Source organism: Macaca nemestrina, chromosome 7, assembly GCF_043159975.1.
Source record: "Macaca nemestrina isolate mMacNem1 chromosome 7, mMacNem.hap1, whole genome shotgun sequence".
NCBI classification, from domain to species: domain Eukaryota; kingdom Metazoa; phylum Chordata; class Mammalia; order Primates; family Cercopithecidae; genus Macaca; species Macaca nemestrina.
In genome coordinates, this window is record NC_092131.1 from 90,983,403 (window position 1) to 91,000,878 (window position 17,476).

General features: G+C 43.9%; 1 protein-coding gene across 3 annotated transcripts in view; it reads left to right on the forward strand.

Moving 5' to 3' along the window:
- LOC105499264 (ADAM metallopeptidase with thrombospondin type 1 motif 17) overlaps window positions 1-17,476 on the forward strand; it is a 361,725-nt gene that overhangs the window by 168,504 nt on the left and 175,745 nt on the right. For all 3 annotated transcript variants that reach the window (XM_071100557.1, XM_071100559.1, XM_071100558.1), the window contains exon 9: window positions 15,602-15,742. In XM_071100557.1, coding sequence (XP_070956658.1) covers window positions 15,602-15,742 — 141 coding nt within the window. The remainder of the gene's footprint in view (window positions 1-15,601; window positions 15,743-17,476) is intronic.

Consider the following 17,476-nt stretch of genomic DNA (forward strand, 5'->3'; position numbering starts at 1 on the left):
CTTTGAAGGGTATAGGAAGTGCTGGGGGCTGGTTTCTACTGCCCATTAAAATGGCTCCCCGTAGGAGAACTGGTGACAAGGGCTGCCCGTAAGTGGGGCAGCAGGCACCTAGGAAGCTGGTATGGGGGATGGGCTCAATATTCATCTCACAGCCCTTGATATCCTTTGAATTTCTACCATGCACTTATTTTAGCTACTCAATAAATTAGTGGGTGCCACCAGCCAGGCCTTCTCCTGCTATTGGCTGAGATAAACCCTCCCTGAGAAATCTACCAGTCAAAATTGTCAGTGGAAAGCTTATTAAATCTCGGCCTCCAAGGAACCCAAGTTGCTAAGTCTAGGTGGAATTCAAAAAGTCTTGTCTAGTTCAGGGATATAGGCAGTTTAAAAGGAAAACAAAAATACTTGCTGTTCTTTTGTTTCTTTGGGGCAGAAAAACGGGCTGATAGAAAACCTATTGACCTAGAGCATTTCCTCTGAATAAACACTTCTAAAAGATGTTGTTTTGAGAGCTGACTGTGAGGTTTACCAGAGCAAACGAAATTTCATTTTGAAATCCGCGAAGGGACTTTTAATGGTTCCCAATTCGATGTCTCTTTTCAAGTTTCTGTGGCTGGACTATGCAAAGGTAGAACCTTTGAGGTAGGCCGGAAGGCTTATTTCAGCCCAGCATTTAGGAGTCCCTGCGTGCTGGGGGACTTTCTGCGGCTGACTGTGAGGCCGTGGGCAAGTTGCTTCTCTCTGGACTTCAGTTTCCGCATAGGTTCAGACGAAGGGGCTACAAGGGCCCTTTAAGTGTCAAAGCCTGCAGCTCTTTAAGGCCTGGATCTCAACTGTAAAAGGAGTCAAAATTCTGCAGCAGTCTCCTGGCAATATGTTTTTAATGTACAAAAGTTTAAGGTAACTAAAAGGGGAGGATGGATGAATGTCACAAAGAACTTCAAAGTTCTCTACCCCCACCCCATGCCCCCCATCATCGTTCCCAAGCCCATGTGGACTTCGTGCCCACATGACATCTCATGGTGCCAGCCACATCTGGCTTCCTCTTCTAGCCTTGGGTGTATGTGGGAAAGTCAGAGGGTAGGCACAGGTAACGTCTCGGACCTGCACTTATGATAAGAGACTAGGAGGTATCCAGGAAGAAGGGAACCAACCCCAAATACCCCTCCTGAATGCCCTGGGACACTGAGTGCCCCCAGGAGTGGCCCCGGAGAACAGAGGTGTCATTGCTTCAAGCTGGTCCAGGAAGTTTTTAGCTGCTTCTCAATACCTGTTCTCCTCAAAGCCACATCCACGCTGTGTTGCGGGAGAGTCCCAGTGCCCCATGAGCAGATGCCCCCTGGCTCTCCACCTCTAACCCCAAGAGGGATTTGCCTGCTGGTTTTGAGCATGCAGTTCACAGTACCTGAGGGCTGCCAGCCTCCACATGGCCACTTCCACACAGGTTAGCAGGTACCAGTTCTTTGCTGTCGTTTGAGTGTGGGGGCAATTGCATCCTCAATGACTGTCCCATGTATTAAGGTTCAATGCATGGGCTGCCAGGGCTCAAACTGTGCTTGGGCAATTACCAGCTATTTGACCTCAGGCAAGCTTCCCAACTTCTCCTGGCCTCAGTTACCTCATCTGTGAAGTGGAATAATAATAATGAATTCATGAGATAATATATGTAATGAGTAGTGGCTGTCACATTGAGAACAGTTCTCTTTCCCAGGTACTCCCCACTTGCTGGGCATGAGTACCCCTTGTGGAATATTTCCTTTCTCTGCCCTGTCAGTATTGTTCCCACTCTCAGCATCCCATTTAGCATCTGTGTTGAGGGGTGGCTCCACCTTTGCCTGTACCTTAGGTGCATGTTCCATACACACACAAGTGCTTAGCATCATGCCTGCCATGTGACGGGCAGTGGAAGTTGTGCTGGTAGATGGATAAGAGCATGAATGGAAGAAATGTGGGGTATCTTTTCAGGCCCTCTGAATGCCTTGGGCTTCCCGAGGCTCTGACCTGAATGAGTAGCAACCTTCACAGACCAGGAGTGTATGAATCCCCGCCTTGAAGGGAATATGATGAACAAAGCCCACGGTGGTGATACCAGCGTCGTTTTTACCACCGCCCCCTACCACCACCCCTTTGGCCACCACAATGCCCAACACATCTGCCATTATAGTCACTCCTCTGGATAATGTGTTAAGGCAGATGATGTTAAAATACAAAGTGTCTGGGGGGCAAGGGGAGGTTCCTCTGAATCAGGGACATCAACGAGAGGGTAGGAGCAGACAGGTAGCCTGGGAGCAGGACATTGTTGGGGGACTGGAGGTGGGAAGGGAAAGAATCACATCCCCCAATCCACAGAGCTTGGGTGGTGCAGACCCCAGAGGTTGCATTGAATGGGGAGATTTGCTCTTGACCTTTTGATGTGCTTGCTTCTGTAGCACTCCTCAAGAAACAGATACTTAAGACTTGGAGTGACTGTAGGTTTCCCTAAAACTGAGGAATTGCTCTCCACTTACACATAATTTTTGCTATGCGCTGTTAGCAGCGAGTTCCTCCTCGACATCTGGAGGGTAGACTGTGTTAGCCTGGGGTTTTCATCTTTGGGAAGTTTTAGCCGTCTTTCCATTTCCTGCCCTGTCCCAGCCCTGTGTCTGCAGCACCATTAGATGAATTACTCTCTAGGCTCAGAAGCAGAAAGCATATTCTTATTCTCACCAAATCACCCTGTTTCCTTCAACAAAGTTCCGTGATACTGACAGCGCTCCGCTCCAGCAGTCTTTCCTTGGCAGAACCTTGGGAGTACATTTCTCTAAAGAGAAGCACTTTGTACTCTTCAACTCTGCTGTGTTCTAGCTTAATAAGCCATGCACATGGTCTCGTACTAGAGCCACGCTGAAACCAAAATCCAGTAGGTGGTTCCTCCCATCATTCACTGTACACCCCGTACACAGGAGAGGTGAATGGAGCCATGAGCTGCATCCTCGGAGTCCTCCTTGTACCCACATCTGCCTCTAACAGATGCAGTGGGGCCTGAGTGAGGCCCGCCGCAGACTTGAAAGGGGAACAGGAGTCCCAGAAAGCCAACACGTACCCGCCTTGTTCGTCCTGCGATGTTTAGAGTGGAAGGTTTACACGGCTTTGCCACGTTCTGACAGATCATCTGGGTTTTTGGCCAAGAGCATTTCTGTGTCCTGGGCCAGAGCAGGCCTCAGAAGGGAGAGCAGCTCAGGCCCTGTGACATTCGTCATGTCCATGGGTAGTTTCAGAAGAGCTCAGTGCTTTCATGAATTTATCTTCCTAAGTAAAAGATTTTCTCTATATATTATCGTCCTTTAAAAACCTAAGTAGAGCCTCACAAGACCTCTTAGCATTACAGTTATCTCCCTTGCTCTGCCTCATTAAATTTCACCATGCGCTTTTTTAGCAGATGAAGGCACATTCTTTGACTAAATTCATTAGAAACTGAGGAGATCCCAGGTTTAATTACACTGCGTGCCATCCGTAAGAAGGTGCCTCGGGAGTCCCACTTGCTGCTTGAGGTCACACTTGCACTCCAGCATCCTATCACTCTCCAAAGCACACAGTGCAGGCTGGTGGTTTTTCCTTCACTTGGATGCTGTGCAAAGAACTTTTGGTTCTGATTCTTCACTTCTAAGAAATCCACAGCAGCCCTGGAATTTGGAGGGTTTTCACTGATGACAGCATCAGCACGACCATTTTGGAGGGTAAACTGGGTATAAATTAAGCTCACATGAAGAGTCAGTAGTCACTTGATAACAGGCAAAGGGCTCCCTTTTCTGAGTGCCCATGCTTTCAGCTTCTGATGTCGACACATGGCCACTAATTGTTCTCCAGCCGTGTTACGGGATTGGGTTATTTCTCCAAGTATCTGTAAGTAATTTGTGGGCAAAGATATACTATGATGATATCCAATGAGACGATATCCAGGGCTCCTAGCTCAAGTTAGCCAGTCACGTTCTCACTTACACCTGTGTGGTCTGGGTGCTGGCAATTAGTCACTTGTGCCTATTTAAATTTCTCTTAAGTAAAAATTCCTCAGTCACACTAGCACATTTCAAACTCTTAGTAGCCACATGTGGCCTGTGGCCACGATATCAGACGGCCCACATAGAGGCTTCTCCATCATCGCAGAAAGTTTTATTGAACAGCACTGGCCTAGGCTACATACCAACAGCCTGCTGACTTCTCTCTGATCCCCACCAGGCCATGGGCTTCCCGCAGGGGCTGTGTGTCACTCACTGCTATGAGCCTGGTGCTCTGCAAAATGCCTGGTGCAAGACGGTGCACAATCTACTCTTGAAAGAATGAATAACAACTATACCTTAAATTGTGCCCAGCCTCCTAGATCAAGAATCATGAAGTTATTCCCTTCTAGATTGGAAACCTTTTAATAGCCACCTGGCTCATGCCCCTCATCTCTCAGCTAGGAAAACAAGCCCAGGAGTTTAGGAACCTTGCTTAACATCCCCGTAATAATTATTGTCAGGTGTTTAACCATGATCTCTTTCTCCTTGGACCATCGCACTGTAGCAGCAAGGAAGGCTTTACAAATGATTATTTAAAAGAAAGCTTCCTTAACCTCATCAAGTTTACCTACCTATGAGTAATCTGGAGCAAATGTATTCAGTGTGCAAACATTAGTAGTATTTCCAGTCGATATGGGAACAGGGTAAAGGTGCCCATGTTTTAACTGATACTTAATGTTATTTTAGAAGTCCTGTTCAATTTCATAAATCAAGAAATAAGGTGTAAATATAGAAGGGGATGAGGCACAATGAGAATTGTCTGTATATTATAAAAGAATCATCTGAAAAGCCTTTGGAGCCGGTAGATGTTCATCATGGTATTGCGTCATAAGACCAACATGCAGCAATCTGTAGTTTTCCTATGTACAAGCAATAATTACAAAAGAATAAAAAGCAGATCTTATTCACAGCGTTGTCCAAAGACATGAAATACCCAGGAAGGATGCTAATAGGAAATGTAAGACCTTCGTGATGCACACTAAAAACATTGGCCAAGGTCATTCACAAAAGGCCTGGCAAAATGATGAGGTGCTCTGTGTCCTAAGATGGCAAGACTCAAGCTTCTAATGATGCCATTTCCCCCCAAATTAGTGTATTCAGTGCAATCCCAAATTAGAATGACTTTTTATAGAATCTGACAAACTAAAATCATAGGGAAGAATAAAGTTCTCAAAATACCCAAGGACATTCTGGAAAAAAAAAAAAGAGACTAAAGAGAGAAAGGAAAAAGAATTGGTTCATTGCTTCTACTCCCTCTATTTGTCTTGATGCCGGGCAGAGGTTTTCTTAACACCCTACAGCCTTTTCACCAGAATCAGCATTGTGTCCTCTAATCACCTGGGGAGGCTATATTCTTATTCCATCGTTGTGACATCATTCTAAACATCTTCAGAATTTCTAACTGCAATCAGCTTTAGCAAGCCCCCTCACAACAGAATGGTTTCCCAGGTCAGAAACTAACATAACTTTATGGGTTTCTTTTCTGTGAAATATTTCAAATCTTTGACTCAGAGTCTATTCAAGTCATGAGGCCGTTTGCCTGCATTGGCTCTAGATGCATTTTTGGATGCTCTAAACAGTGAGGACTTTGTGCGAAGGAGAATGGGAGCCTCCCAAGCAGGTGTCACTCATTTGGGAGCCTGTGTCATTGTGTGTTCATATTGGGACCATCCCATCATGAAGCCGTGCCATGCACATGAGGCATTGGGGTGGATGCACACTGTGGGTAGCCTCTGTCCTGTGTGCTGATGGTGCATTACATGGACCTAGGTGCTCATGTGCTGCTTTCATGTCAAGCCATTGATTGATCCCCGTTCTGTGTCCAGCTGTGCTCTAAGAGCTGATGGAGTGGAGAAAAGTGAGACCAGCTCACTCCCTAAGGACTATCTTTGTCATGTGGGAGCATGATCAGAGTGGCAGGAGCTGACAAGCCCATGGAATCTATTAGGACCGGAAAACCGTATTTCACAGAGATGGCAGGAGCTTCAGCCCTATAGTCCAATGTCCCTTGAGCTTTTACCGAGTCCAGGCTACTGCACACACACTGAAGCAAGGAGGAGTGTGGCCTGTTGCATTCAAATCTAGATCTACTGTTGGGAGCCGAAAAGAATGGGAGGCTTTGCCCTAGGCCACCATCTTCATCCCCTTCCTATGGAGAGCAACACATGGTATAGATGAGTGGTCATCAGTGATTGTCCTTCAGAGGTGTCCTAAGGACATCTGCAGTCCTGGATGGGTGTAGCCACTTACTAAGAACAGTGGGCCTCTGAGACACATCTGCTAGAACAGAGATTTTGTTCTGTTAGCTCATTGCAGAGGAATAATGGAATACAAAGGCATTGGAGTGGGGTGGGAACTTTTCATTTCTCCACCGGCCCACCTGCCTTACAGTATGACTTCCCTCCTTAGACCACAGCTGTCTGAGAGCACCTGAGTTTGCAGCTTGGGGGCTGCAACTTGCTTTGGTCAAGCGAATGTATGTGCTTAGAAGAAGCAAGGCCATTCTCTACTGTACCTACTACTGCCAGGCACTTTGGTGACTGTTTTCCCATGTGACCCTGACCCCCATTCCTTTAGAGAATGTAAACTCTGTATTCCCAGTGCCTAGAACAGTATCTGGCATGCAGAAGGCATTCAACAAATACTTGGTGAATGAATGAATGACGTTCAGTATTATCCCTGTTTAATCACAGATGGGAAAACTAAGGTTCAGAGGTGTGATGTTTCTTTCTCAAGTGGCAGAGCTGACATTTTCTTCTAGGTTGGTCTGACTGCAAAGCCAGGGCTGCTTCTAGATGGGAAAGGGTATTTGGTGTCATCCTCCCTGGCTGCCCACACCTTCTCATCAAAACCATCAGGACATTGGAGGCTGGCTGGGACTTGGAGCTGGCCACTGTCTATGCACGTTGTCCCTGGAGTGCATGGGTGGAGGAAGGTGTGCTGAATATGGGAGACTAAGCAGCTAGGGCCTGATGCCTAATACTGTTAACTTGGCTGGGAAAGATAGTTTCAGAGAAAGAAGGCCAGCCAGGAGTGCAGATTCTGCTCTTCTGCATGACTTGAGCAAATTACTCTACTCTTACAGCCTTCAAAGGTGCTCAGCAAGAATGGGGAAGATGATGGCTGCTCCTATCCCTGTTTCACTGGAGGCTGTGAAGACAGTGGTAAAATAAGTGAAATGCTCAGACAAAATGGTAGCAGCCCAGGGCACTGCACCTTGACAGAGTGAGAGTCTAAAGTAAGGTGAAAGGTGAAAATAGTGTGGTCCAAATGATCTTTGAAAATTTCCTAGTAAGCACCATATTCAACTGTGTCTGTCTACATCTTTCATACCCAGATTTCCTGCCACTGTTGGAAACAGCAGCCATTTCTTAGAGCATCAGATAGAATTTAAACTTCACTAGCCAGGCATGGTGGCATGCACCTGTAATCCCAGCTACTTGGGAAGCTGAGTCAGGAGGATCACTTGAGGCCAGGAGTTTGAGGCTGCAGTGAGCTGTGATCATGCCACTGCACTCCTGCTTGGGTGATAGAGTGAGACCCTGTCTATTAAATAAAATTATAAAATTTAGACTTCAAATATTAAGACTCCACACCTCCTACCCATGTTGTATTTAAAAAATGTGGATCATGAAACACCAGAGTCACCCTCAGCATGGCGTGGTGCTCACAGCAAGAAACCCCAAGAGAAGGGTAGATACACGGCTTTATCACATACCCTCTCAGGATGTCAGGGTGCACAAGCAAACACATGCTTGCTGGCTGGAATAAGGGACAGAATCTCCCATGCTTCGTTCTCTCTGTCTCTCTTTCTCTCTTTCAATAAGTTGAATTTTTGCTAAAAGTTAAAAGCCCACTTGATGTGAATCTTCTAAATGTATGGAGATGTATGTGTGTATATATGTACGTATATATAAGTGTAGGTACATACCTGTCCTATATAGTTATATATAGGTATATATAGTTATATATATAGGCATATATAGAGTTATATATAGGTATATGTATACCTATGTATATAATATACCTATATATAACTATATAGGTATATATATAACTATATAGGTATATATATAACTATATAGGTATATATATAACTATATAGGTATATATATACCTATATAGTTATATATAGGTGTGTGTATATATAGGTGTATGTATATAGTTATATATAGGTATATTGTTATATACATAGGTATAAATGCACCGATGTATAACTATATATAGGTATATATACACCTATGTATAACTATATATAGGTATATAGTTACATAGTATATATAGATATATACATATATATTTATACATACATATATAGTTATATATAGTTACAGTTATAGCTATGTATATAACTATATATAACTATAGTTATATAGGTATATATAATATATAGTTATATATAGCTATATAGTTATACATAGGTGTATATATACCTATATATAGTTATACATAGGTGTATATATACCTATATATAATTATATATACCTATATATAGTTATATATAGGCATATAGGAGAGGTATATATCTACACTTATATATACATATATACGTCTACACAAACCCAGGCAAGGCTGCTTTGAGTGAAGGCTGTACCCGACTCATGCACCTACGTCAAAATCCCATGTATGTAAATTCAAGAATTGAGTGTTTGCTTGTCATTTCAGTACTCCGGTTAGCTTAGAGAGGCTGTGTATATTGTATGAGTATTATTCATATTTACCTGCTATGATGGTGTCTATTCTAGAAAAACACACTGAACACCAACACTGTGTTGGTCATTATTTACCCATTGGTGATTCCGAATTTTGTACTGTTTTGGGATGACTCTTACATGGTACTATGTGCATTTGAAGTATAGCTAAATCTATGGCGACCCCCAATCTACTCTGGTGTTTGCCTTTTTGCTGAATCCCTGAAAACTGGTGGGCTCATTTTTCTGTACAAAACACAAGTACCTTCTCCACAGTGAGAGGCTTTTGCTGCTATTGCTGCCTATTTGTTTTGTTCTCCATAAGTGGGGTTATTGATGATCATGGGAACTGATGCTGTTCTTTGACCTATAAATGAGTGCAGCATGTTATCCCCTAGTGGCATTTAATCCTGTAGCTAGCGTTTCGGAGTAGCCCAAGACTGGGGGCACAATCTGGTCCTTGGCAAGAGGTACTGACTGGAGAATTTCCCCTCTAGTGCAGAGCTGGCCTGTTAATTATTGTTATGTTGATTAGCAATAACGAATACACATCTGTCCACTATTTCTTAGAAACTGCCATGGGCCATTCCAGTTACTGCAATGTCAATAAACATCTACTGAATAGGAATTGCCAGGCAGTGTCCCCACAGGGCTATGGAAGTAGGGCTGGAGCCAGCCTTCCATGGAGAAGCTATGTTCATGGGAGCCCAGGCTCTTCATCCCACTCCAGGCGTTCATTCCACAAACTCAGCCAAGACTGCTTTGAGGTGAGGCTGGACCTGACTCCTACACCTGACATCAAAATCCCAAAGCTTCTGAGAGACAGGTAGGCTCAGAGCCAGGTAAAGCTGAGACTTCCAGAGTGGCAGATGTCCCAAGTCTAGAACACCTGCTCATCTCCTGTGAGATTCAGAAACCAGGAGGGGTCGAGCACTGTGGGAATCCTCTCAGAACTCGCCACATGGTGTGCTTTGTGTCTCCCAAAACAAATAAAGAGCAGCATGTTATTTTAAGATAAAATCAACTCAAGGCCATGAAGCCATGACTGCGTCTGATAAAGCTGGGCCATGTGAGACACAAGACCCATCTGTGTCCTCAGCCCCACAGTCACTGAAAGTTAAAATTACTGGGCGTACTTAACACCACACATTTTCGTTAAATATAATGTTGCCAGAAATAATAAATGCCCTGGGACATAAACTTAAAATAACATGAGTTTCTCAGTCAAAGTAATCTTTAATTTAAACTAAAAATAGCCTAGACAGTAGTTGATGTCAACCTCAAGTATCAAGACTCCTCCCAGTCCAATGCTAGTTAATCAAACTGTAAAGTGATGAGCCACTTAGTTAGCATTTAAACATTTTAGAGCAGATCAAGCTTGATCTATATTAGAGACAAGCTCCAGAAACTCAAGAATCCCACTCGGCTGATTTTGCTGTCTGGAACATTCCTTGGGGAAGTCCTCTTGGGCTGGCAGAGTGAAATGCTCATAGGACACAGTGTGCTCCGGTCGGCCAGATCCCTGTGAGGAATATGGAGTTGCCAACAGCACAGCCATCTTTTCTGAGCACTTTCGTAACCATTGTGTGTGTCTCCTGAATCACCAGGTTCTCTGGCCAGGAGAAGAGGTCTTGTGGGAAGAAGGAGCCCCTTTCATTTGATAACCAAGTTGACCACTGAGAAAACTCATGAAATTTTCTTCCTTAAATGGTGAGACCATCCTCCCAGAGCTTGGGTCTCCTCCCATTGTGGTTTTCTGAGCAACATCGATGTTTGGAAAACCCTTCTAGTAGCTGCCCGGGAGATCCCAGCCAGGAAGGATGGGAGCAGCTTGTCCAAGTGCACAGTTAGAATAATTAATTCATGTGTTGATCCTCCATCGACTTGTGCCCTAGGTTTGAAAAGTTCTTATTACCTGAGGTGGGAGATGCCTCTGATCCAGGTCAAGGTAGGGAAAGAGGTTTTAGAGAATGGCTACAGGGAGAGTTGTTTTCTTAAGGGATTTGAATATTTCTCAAAGTAAGATAATGCTGTATCCGTTTGGCGAATATGCAAATTTTGTAACGTTTGACGCTGCAGCTAATGACACCCTCTTTACTTGGGGGCTGTTCCAGGAGAAACCGGTTTTCTGAGTAGGGTATTTGAGGGGCAGTGACCCAGGCGAATGGAACCTCTGTGTAGGTTCCCAGATGATTTTCCCCGGAACCCAGCTCATGGTTCCAGAACCTGTGCCTTCCTGAAACCATGCATGTTCCTTAAAGAGGCAAAACGTTCCATTCTCTTAGGCTTACATTTCTGAATGTTTCACGTCATTGATACAATGAAGGCCTTGCATTTGCCTCATTGCTTCCAAGTGCAAGATCATGTTCCAAGTAGAGACTATGGTCTGTGTGACTCAGACTAGGATTCCAGGGTCTGTGAGTTGTGACCCTTATGAAGAGACATTGTTAATGCTGATAAGGACCATGCCTGCCAAGGCTGGAGATAGCAATTTGACCTGGTCCACATGCAATGGATACACCATGAGATGGCAGCTGGAGCCACTTTTTTCGTGAGACATTTTATTTCTGTAACCTCTGTACATTCGGCATAGTTCATTGAAATCCATCAAAACCTTCAGAAGACCTACTCATTTAAGAATTCTCTCAACAGTTTTATTTAAAGAAAGACAAACCCTAAGTCAAATTTAAGATAGTTGACTTTTGATGTCCTTTGCTAAGTGTACTTGAAAAACCAGTCAGTTCCTTCAACAGTTAACATGAAATAGAGAAAGAGAAAGCTACCAGGTAGAAGAAAATTAAAAACCGATTTCACCTAACATAATGTCCGCAAGGTTCATCCATGTTGTCGCATATTGCAGAATTTCCTTTTTTAAGACTGAATATTTCGCTGTATGCATAGACTGCATTTTATTTATCCATCTATCAGTGGCTATTTAGGTTGTGTTCATATCTTGGCTATTGTGAATAATGCTGTAACTGAACATGGGAGTGATGTCTCTTGGAGATTCTGGTTTCAATTCTTTTGCATAAATATTTTGAAATAGAATTGTTGGATCATACAGCAGTTTTATTTTTAATTTTTGAGGAGCCCCCATACTGTTTTCTCATAGCATCTGTACAATTTTGCATTCTAACCAATGCCACGCAGGGGTTTTAATTTCTCTACGTTCTCGCAGACATCTGTCATGTTTTTTGTATTTTCGTAGTAAACATTGTGAGAGGTATAAGGTGGTATCTCATTGGGGTTTTGATTTGTGTTTCTCTGATGATTGGTGACATTGAGCATCTTTTCTGTACCTGCTGGCCATTTGTATGTCTTCTTTACAGAAATGTCTTCTCAATTCTTGAGCTCACTTTTAACTGGGTTGCTAGTTTTTGTGCTATTGAGTTGTAGGAGTTTCTTATATATTTTAAAACTTAACCCGTTATTTTATACTAAATGAAATAAGCTAGTCACAGAAAGAAAAATACTGCAGGATTCCACTTATATAAGACATCTAAAATAGTCAAATTCATAGAATCAATGAGTGGGCTTGTATTGCCAGGGGTTGGAGGGAGGAGGAAGGGGGAGCTGCTAATCAGTGGGCATCGAGTTTCAGTGGAGCTCAAGAGAGCTGCTGTACAGCATTACAATTGTAGCCAACAATACTGTATTGTAAGTTTACGAACTTCAGAAGGCAGCTCTCATGTGAAGTGCTTTTTCCACCATAAAATACAGTTAAAGAAAATGAGCCTCAAAAAAAGAAAGAATTCATACTGACAGTGAAAGTAAAAATAATTTTTTTGGTGCCAAGGATGAATATATTTTTAAAATTTTTTTATTTGTAACAGAATTTTTTAAAGCTGAATGGAGATTGCTTTCTCATGCACTTGTATGTAAATGTTCTGTTGCTCATCCAAAAGTGAATTAAAAAGCTGAGTAATTGCGTTGAAAAAATAGAACTCACTTTATTCAACCAAGTGACCATTAAGCAGTGGCTCACGCCTGTAATCCCAACACTTTGGGAGGCCAAGGCGGGTGGATCACGAGGTCAAGAGATTGAGATCATCCTAGCCAACATGGTGAAACCCTGTCTCTACTAAAAATACAAAAATTAGCCGGGCGTGCTGGTGCGTCCCTCTAGTCCCGCCTACTCAGGAGGCTGAGGCAGGAGAATCACTTGAACCCAGGAGGCAGAGGTTGTAGTGATCCAAGATCGTGCCACTGCACTCCAGCCTGGGCGACAGAGCGAGACTCCGTCTCAAAAAAAAAAAAAAAAAAAAGAATATGGTTAAACTATTCTCACTGGCCAGATTTGTCTGATAATTTCTTCAGTCTTCCTTTAACCCTAATTGGATGGATACCTGACACTGAGGCAGGAGGACGAGACTGAATCTAACGAGAGGTGGCTTTTGCCGTTCTGCCAAGCAGTCTGCCACCATGCCCGATCAACACACTTGTCATGGATATGAGTTCTCCAGTATTTTTTGGCACTTTCTTCACTATTAAACAGATAATTCATTCAATAAATGTGTTTATCAAATGCTTGCTTTGCACCAGTTACTGCTGCCCTGAGAAAATAGGGTGAGTTGGAAGAGCCCGTGGGCCTCCAGTCAGGAGGGTCTGAGGTTGACAGAGGCCTGGACCAAGCGAAACTGTGGCCATCCATACCTAGGTGGTGATGCAGACACTCCCTTTTCAGACATGACCATAGTTGGTCACTTGACCAATTAGGCAAAAAATTGATTCAAGTGGAGAAATAAATCAAGACATTATACGTAGGTGCCTTAGACATTTTGTTTTAACTTAAGCTATAAAAACATTAGCTTTTTTCATCAATTTTGTAATACAGAGGGGAAGCCTCCTCTTTGAGGAAGGGTATCTGCCAATTGGGTTTCCATGTCACCTTCTGATATGGTTTGGCTGTGTCCCCACTCAAATCTCATTTTGAATTGTAATCCGCATAATCCCATGTGTCGAGGGAGGGACCAGGTGGGAGGTGATTGGGTCGTGAGGGTGGTTTCCTCTGTGCTGTTCTTGTGATAGTGAGGGAGTTCTCACAAGATCTCATGGGTTTATAAGCATCTGGCATTTTCCCTGTTTGTGCTTCTCTCTCCTGCCGCCATGTGAAGAAGGTCCTTGCTTCCCCTTCACCTTCTGCCATGATTGTAAGTTTTGAGGTCTCCCTGGCAGAACTGCAAGTCAATTAAACCTCTTTCCTTTATGAACTGCCCAGTCTCAGGTAGTATCTTTATAGCAGTGTGAAAATGGACTAATACACCTTCCTCACCCAAAGCATGCCTATAATGAGAGTTTGAATCCAGTTTCTTTAATATATGTGGTTTTTTTTTTTTTTTTGTGTGTGTGTGTGTGTGTGTGTATACACATAGAAAGGATTATAAAAGACTTGTGAAGCAGCCTGGGAGCAGATTTTTGTGATTTATTCCTCATCTTTCACAGTTGTCTTGCCCACACCCAGTTGGATGGCAGTCTGTCTTAGCTACTGGCTAAATCTGTTTTCATGAGAACAACAACTTAGTATTTGTCCTCATATTTCGTTGGTTAACCCAACATGTAACCACATGTATGAATTGAAATAACAAGTATCACTGGCATCAGTAGGTTTAAGAATAAATAAAATTGAAGATTGGTACGGATGCTGCCCCTCCACTGATGGGGGCAGTCACATATGGGTGATCAGAGAGGGACCCGCTAGCCCAAAGTTCCAGAACACATGAACGCCAGGCAGCAGATCCTCCAAATGACATGAGTGACTTTAGCTGATCCGACTCCACTTGGGAGTTGGCCAGGGGAGCATCTCTGTAGGCAAAAGGGTGTGGGGGTGGCCTGCAGGCGTGCAGAGGAGAAGACAGGATGGGTTTCTCTTGGGAAGAACACCACCATGAAGCACCAAGCAGGGGAGTTGACGGAAGACGGTCAGACATCTATGAGCAAACTAGGAAAATGTGGCTCTAGAGCAGAATTTAGAAACCTCTTTTATCATTATCTCTGTCAGCGTTTATCTCTTCTCCGAAGCTGGCAGTGATTTGAGGTCTTTTCCTTGTGGTCCGTTACCTGGCACTTGGAAAGTATCTAATATTTTTGAATGAAGGAAAGTATGTGTTCTTTTTTGTTGTTGTTGTACTGAGATTGTTGAAAGATGGTCATCCTTATACAAGTTGGGTCATAAGGAACTCTGGGTCAGTGAACTGTGGGCCACTGGATCTTGTGTGCTGCATGTCTTGGCTTACCCCAGTGAGGGCAAGTGTATAAGCTAAGATCACTGTTCAGTGCACAGTGTGATCAGCCCTCCAGGTTGAGACAGGTATCCTGGTATCTCTCAGGTATTGCTGAATAGGGAAGGTGACAGCTGTGATCTTGTTAGAAGCGAAAGATAGAAAAGCCATACTTTGTAATGAGTTTGAAGGCTTAGATTCAGAACATTCTATAAGTCAGTATTTAGGATGGTACCCAGTGATTCCTCTTAGCACAATGAATTATCTCTAAGGAACAGAAACACCTAAACCATGAACATTGGAATATTTAATGTAAGAAAACAAGTCTAACCATCAGAAGCTTAGAGTTTAAGAATTATCATGTCACAGTTAATTATCAGAGTTAATATACTTCGTTGATTTATTGTTATTTGGTGAATGCTATTAGTGTCTGTCATTTGCTCAGTTTATCTTCATTCACTAAATAAACAAATCCTTGCCTTCTATTTCTCTGAAAACACATGACTGTGGGTCTGTTCTGTGAGAACCACTTACACCTTATGTCAGTTTTTGTTTTTAACAGTTGATTTAGCTTAGCATGGTCCGCTTGCACCTGGAACTGGAAATGAGAAGCCTGTAGCATAAGCATCCCTCTCTTCTTCTCCTTCTTGGACAGCTTGGGCATGAACCACGATGATGACCACTCATCCTGCGCTGGCAGGTCCCACATCATGTCGGGAGAGTGGGTGAAAGGCCGGAACCCAAGTGACCTCTCTTGGTCCTCCTGCAGCCGAGATGACCTTGAAAACTTCCTCAAGTAAGTCCTGGAATTATTCTACAGGATGAATGCAATCAGAAGTACTTCCAAAAGACAAAAGTATTGGAGTCTCAGCAAGTGTGAAGTGGAGAAACGACTCTCTTTTGGGATTTGCATCTAGCCTCAAGAGGCAGTCAGCACAGAGTGTCCTATAATGGCAAGAACATCTTCCGCGTGCGCATCTGCTCCAGCGATGGGCGCACAGCGGGTGATCATTACGTAATTGCCAATCGATTGAAATATCAGCATAGTTACCCTGTCTTGAAAAGAAACCATTTGGTTCCTCTGCAGTGGTCACCACCTTGGGGCGCCCCTGGGCTGCTGCAGAATGGAGCATTTCCTGGTGTGGAGACGGAGGCCGCTTCCCTAGAGGGAGTGAATTTGCTGGGGGTTGTGGGGTGGGTTTGCTGACCTTCCTCACCTCTGGGGAGGGGAGGGCTGTGTTTATCTCACTGCTACTTTCTTCCCAGAAGGTGTCTGCACCCTTCCATTCTCAGATTTCTGTGGAAGAATCGGCCATCTGGTTTCCGACCTTTGTCAAACAGTTTATACCCATGGACGGGGCGGGTCCCTTAGTGTCAAGACCTCAGGGTTGAATTTACAGAGTGACTGTGCAGACACTAGTCACTGAACTACTTAGCCATGTTAATTCAGGCACCCTGGGAGACAGCAGTGAGTCGGCGAGTCTCACCTGCAGATGGAGCTTCTCAGTCCAGTAACACATTCAAGTACCCGGTGAATTCAGGATGTAGTGGCAAAGGGGCCATCCCAGGTCTTTTTTCATGACGTTCCCTGTTGATGGGGATATTGTTCAGTGGCAAATCAGCTTAAAAATGCACTCATTACTTTTAATGTAGTCCACTTCCCACTGAGTATTTGATACCACAGATCTTAAGAAATGCTGCAAGCCCCTCGATGTTATTTCGCTTTACCCACAAGGGTCATGGTGACAAGATGGAGTGGGTTGGTTGTTTTGTTGGTTGGTTTATTTGTTTGTTTGTTTGTTTGTTTTTTGAGATGGAGTCTCACTCTGTCTCCCAGGCTGGAATGCAGTGGCACGATCTTGGCTCGCTACAACCTCTGCCTCCCGGGTTCAAGCGATTCTCCTGCCTCAGCCTCCACAGTAGCTGGGATTATAGGCATGCGCCATCACACCCAGCTAATTTTTGTATTTTTAGTAGAGATGAGGTTTTGCCATGTTGGCCAGGCTGGTCTTGAACTCCTGATCCCAGGTGATCTGCCTGCCTCGGCCTCCCAAAGTGCTGGGATTATATGTGTGAGCTACCGCACCCGGCCAAGATGGGGTGTTTTTATTTGCTCACGTACATAGCACTGGTCCCACTGGTGAGAAGTATTGTGTGTCTGAGCCCAGAAGAAGTAAACCAGGATCAGTCTGTGTGTCTCGTGTTCATGCAACTTTTTCCTTAATAATCTTGGCAAGTGACTGGGTTTTCTGCCTTAAACCATCTGCCTTTAGAAATTGAGAAATAAAAGCATTGTAGTAAGTAACCTCCTTTAGAGCCAGAGCCTCGCAATCCCCAGTTCACTTATTCATTTATTTATTTATGAGTCAGAGTCTCACTCTCTCACCCAGGCTGGAGTTCAGTGGCGCAGTCTTGGCTCACTGCAACCTCAGCCTCCTGAGTTCAAGCAATTCTCCTGCTTCAGCCTTCCAAGTAGCTGGGACTACAGGTGGGACTACAACCATGCCTGGCTAATTTTTGTGTTTTTAGT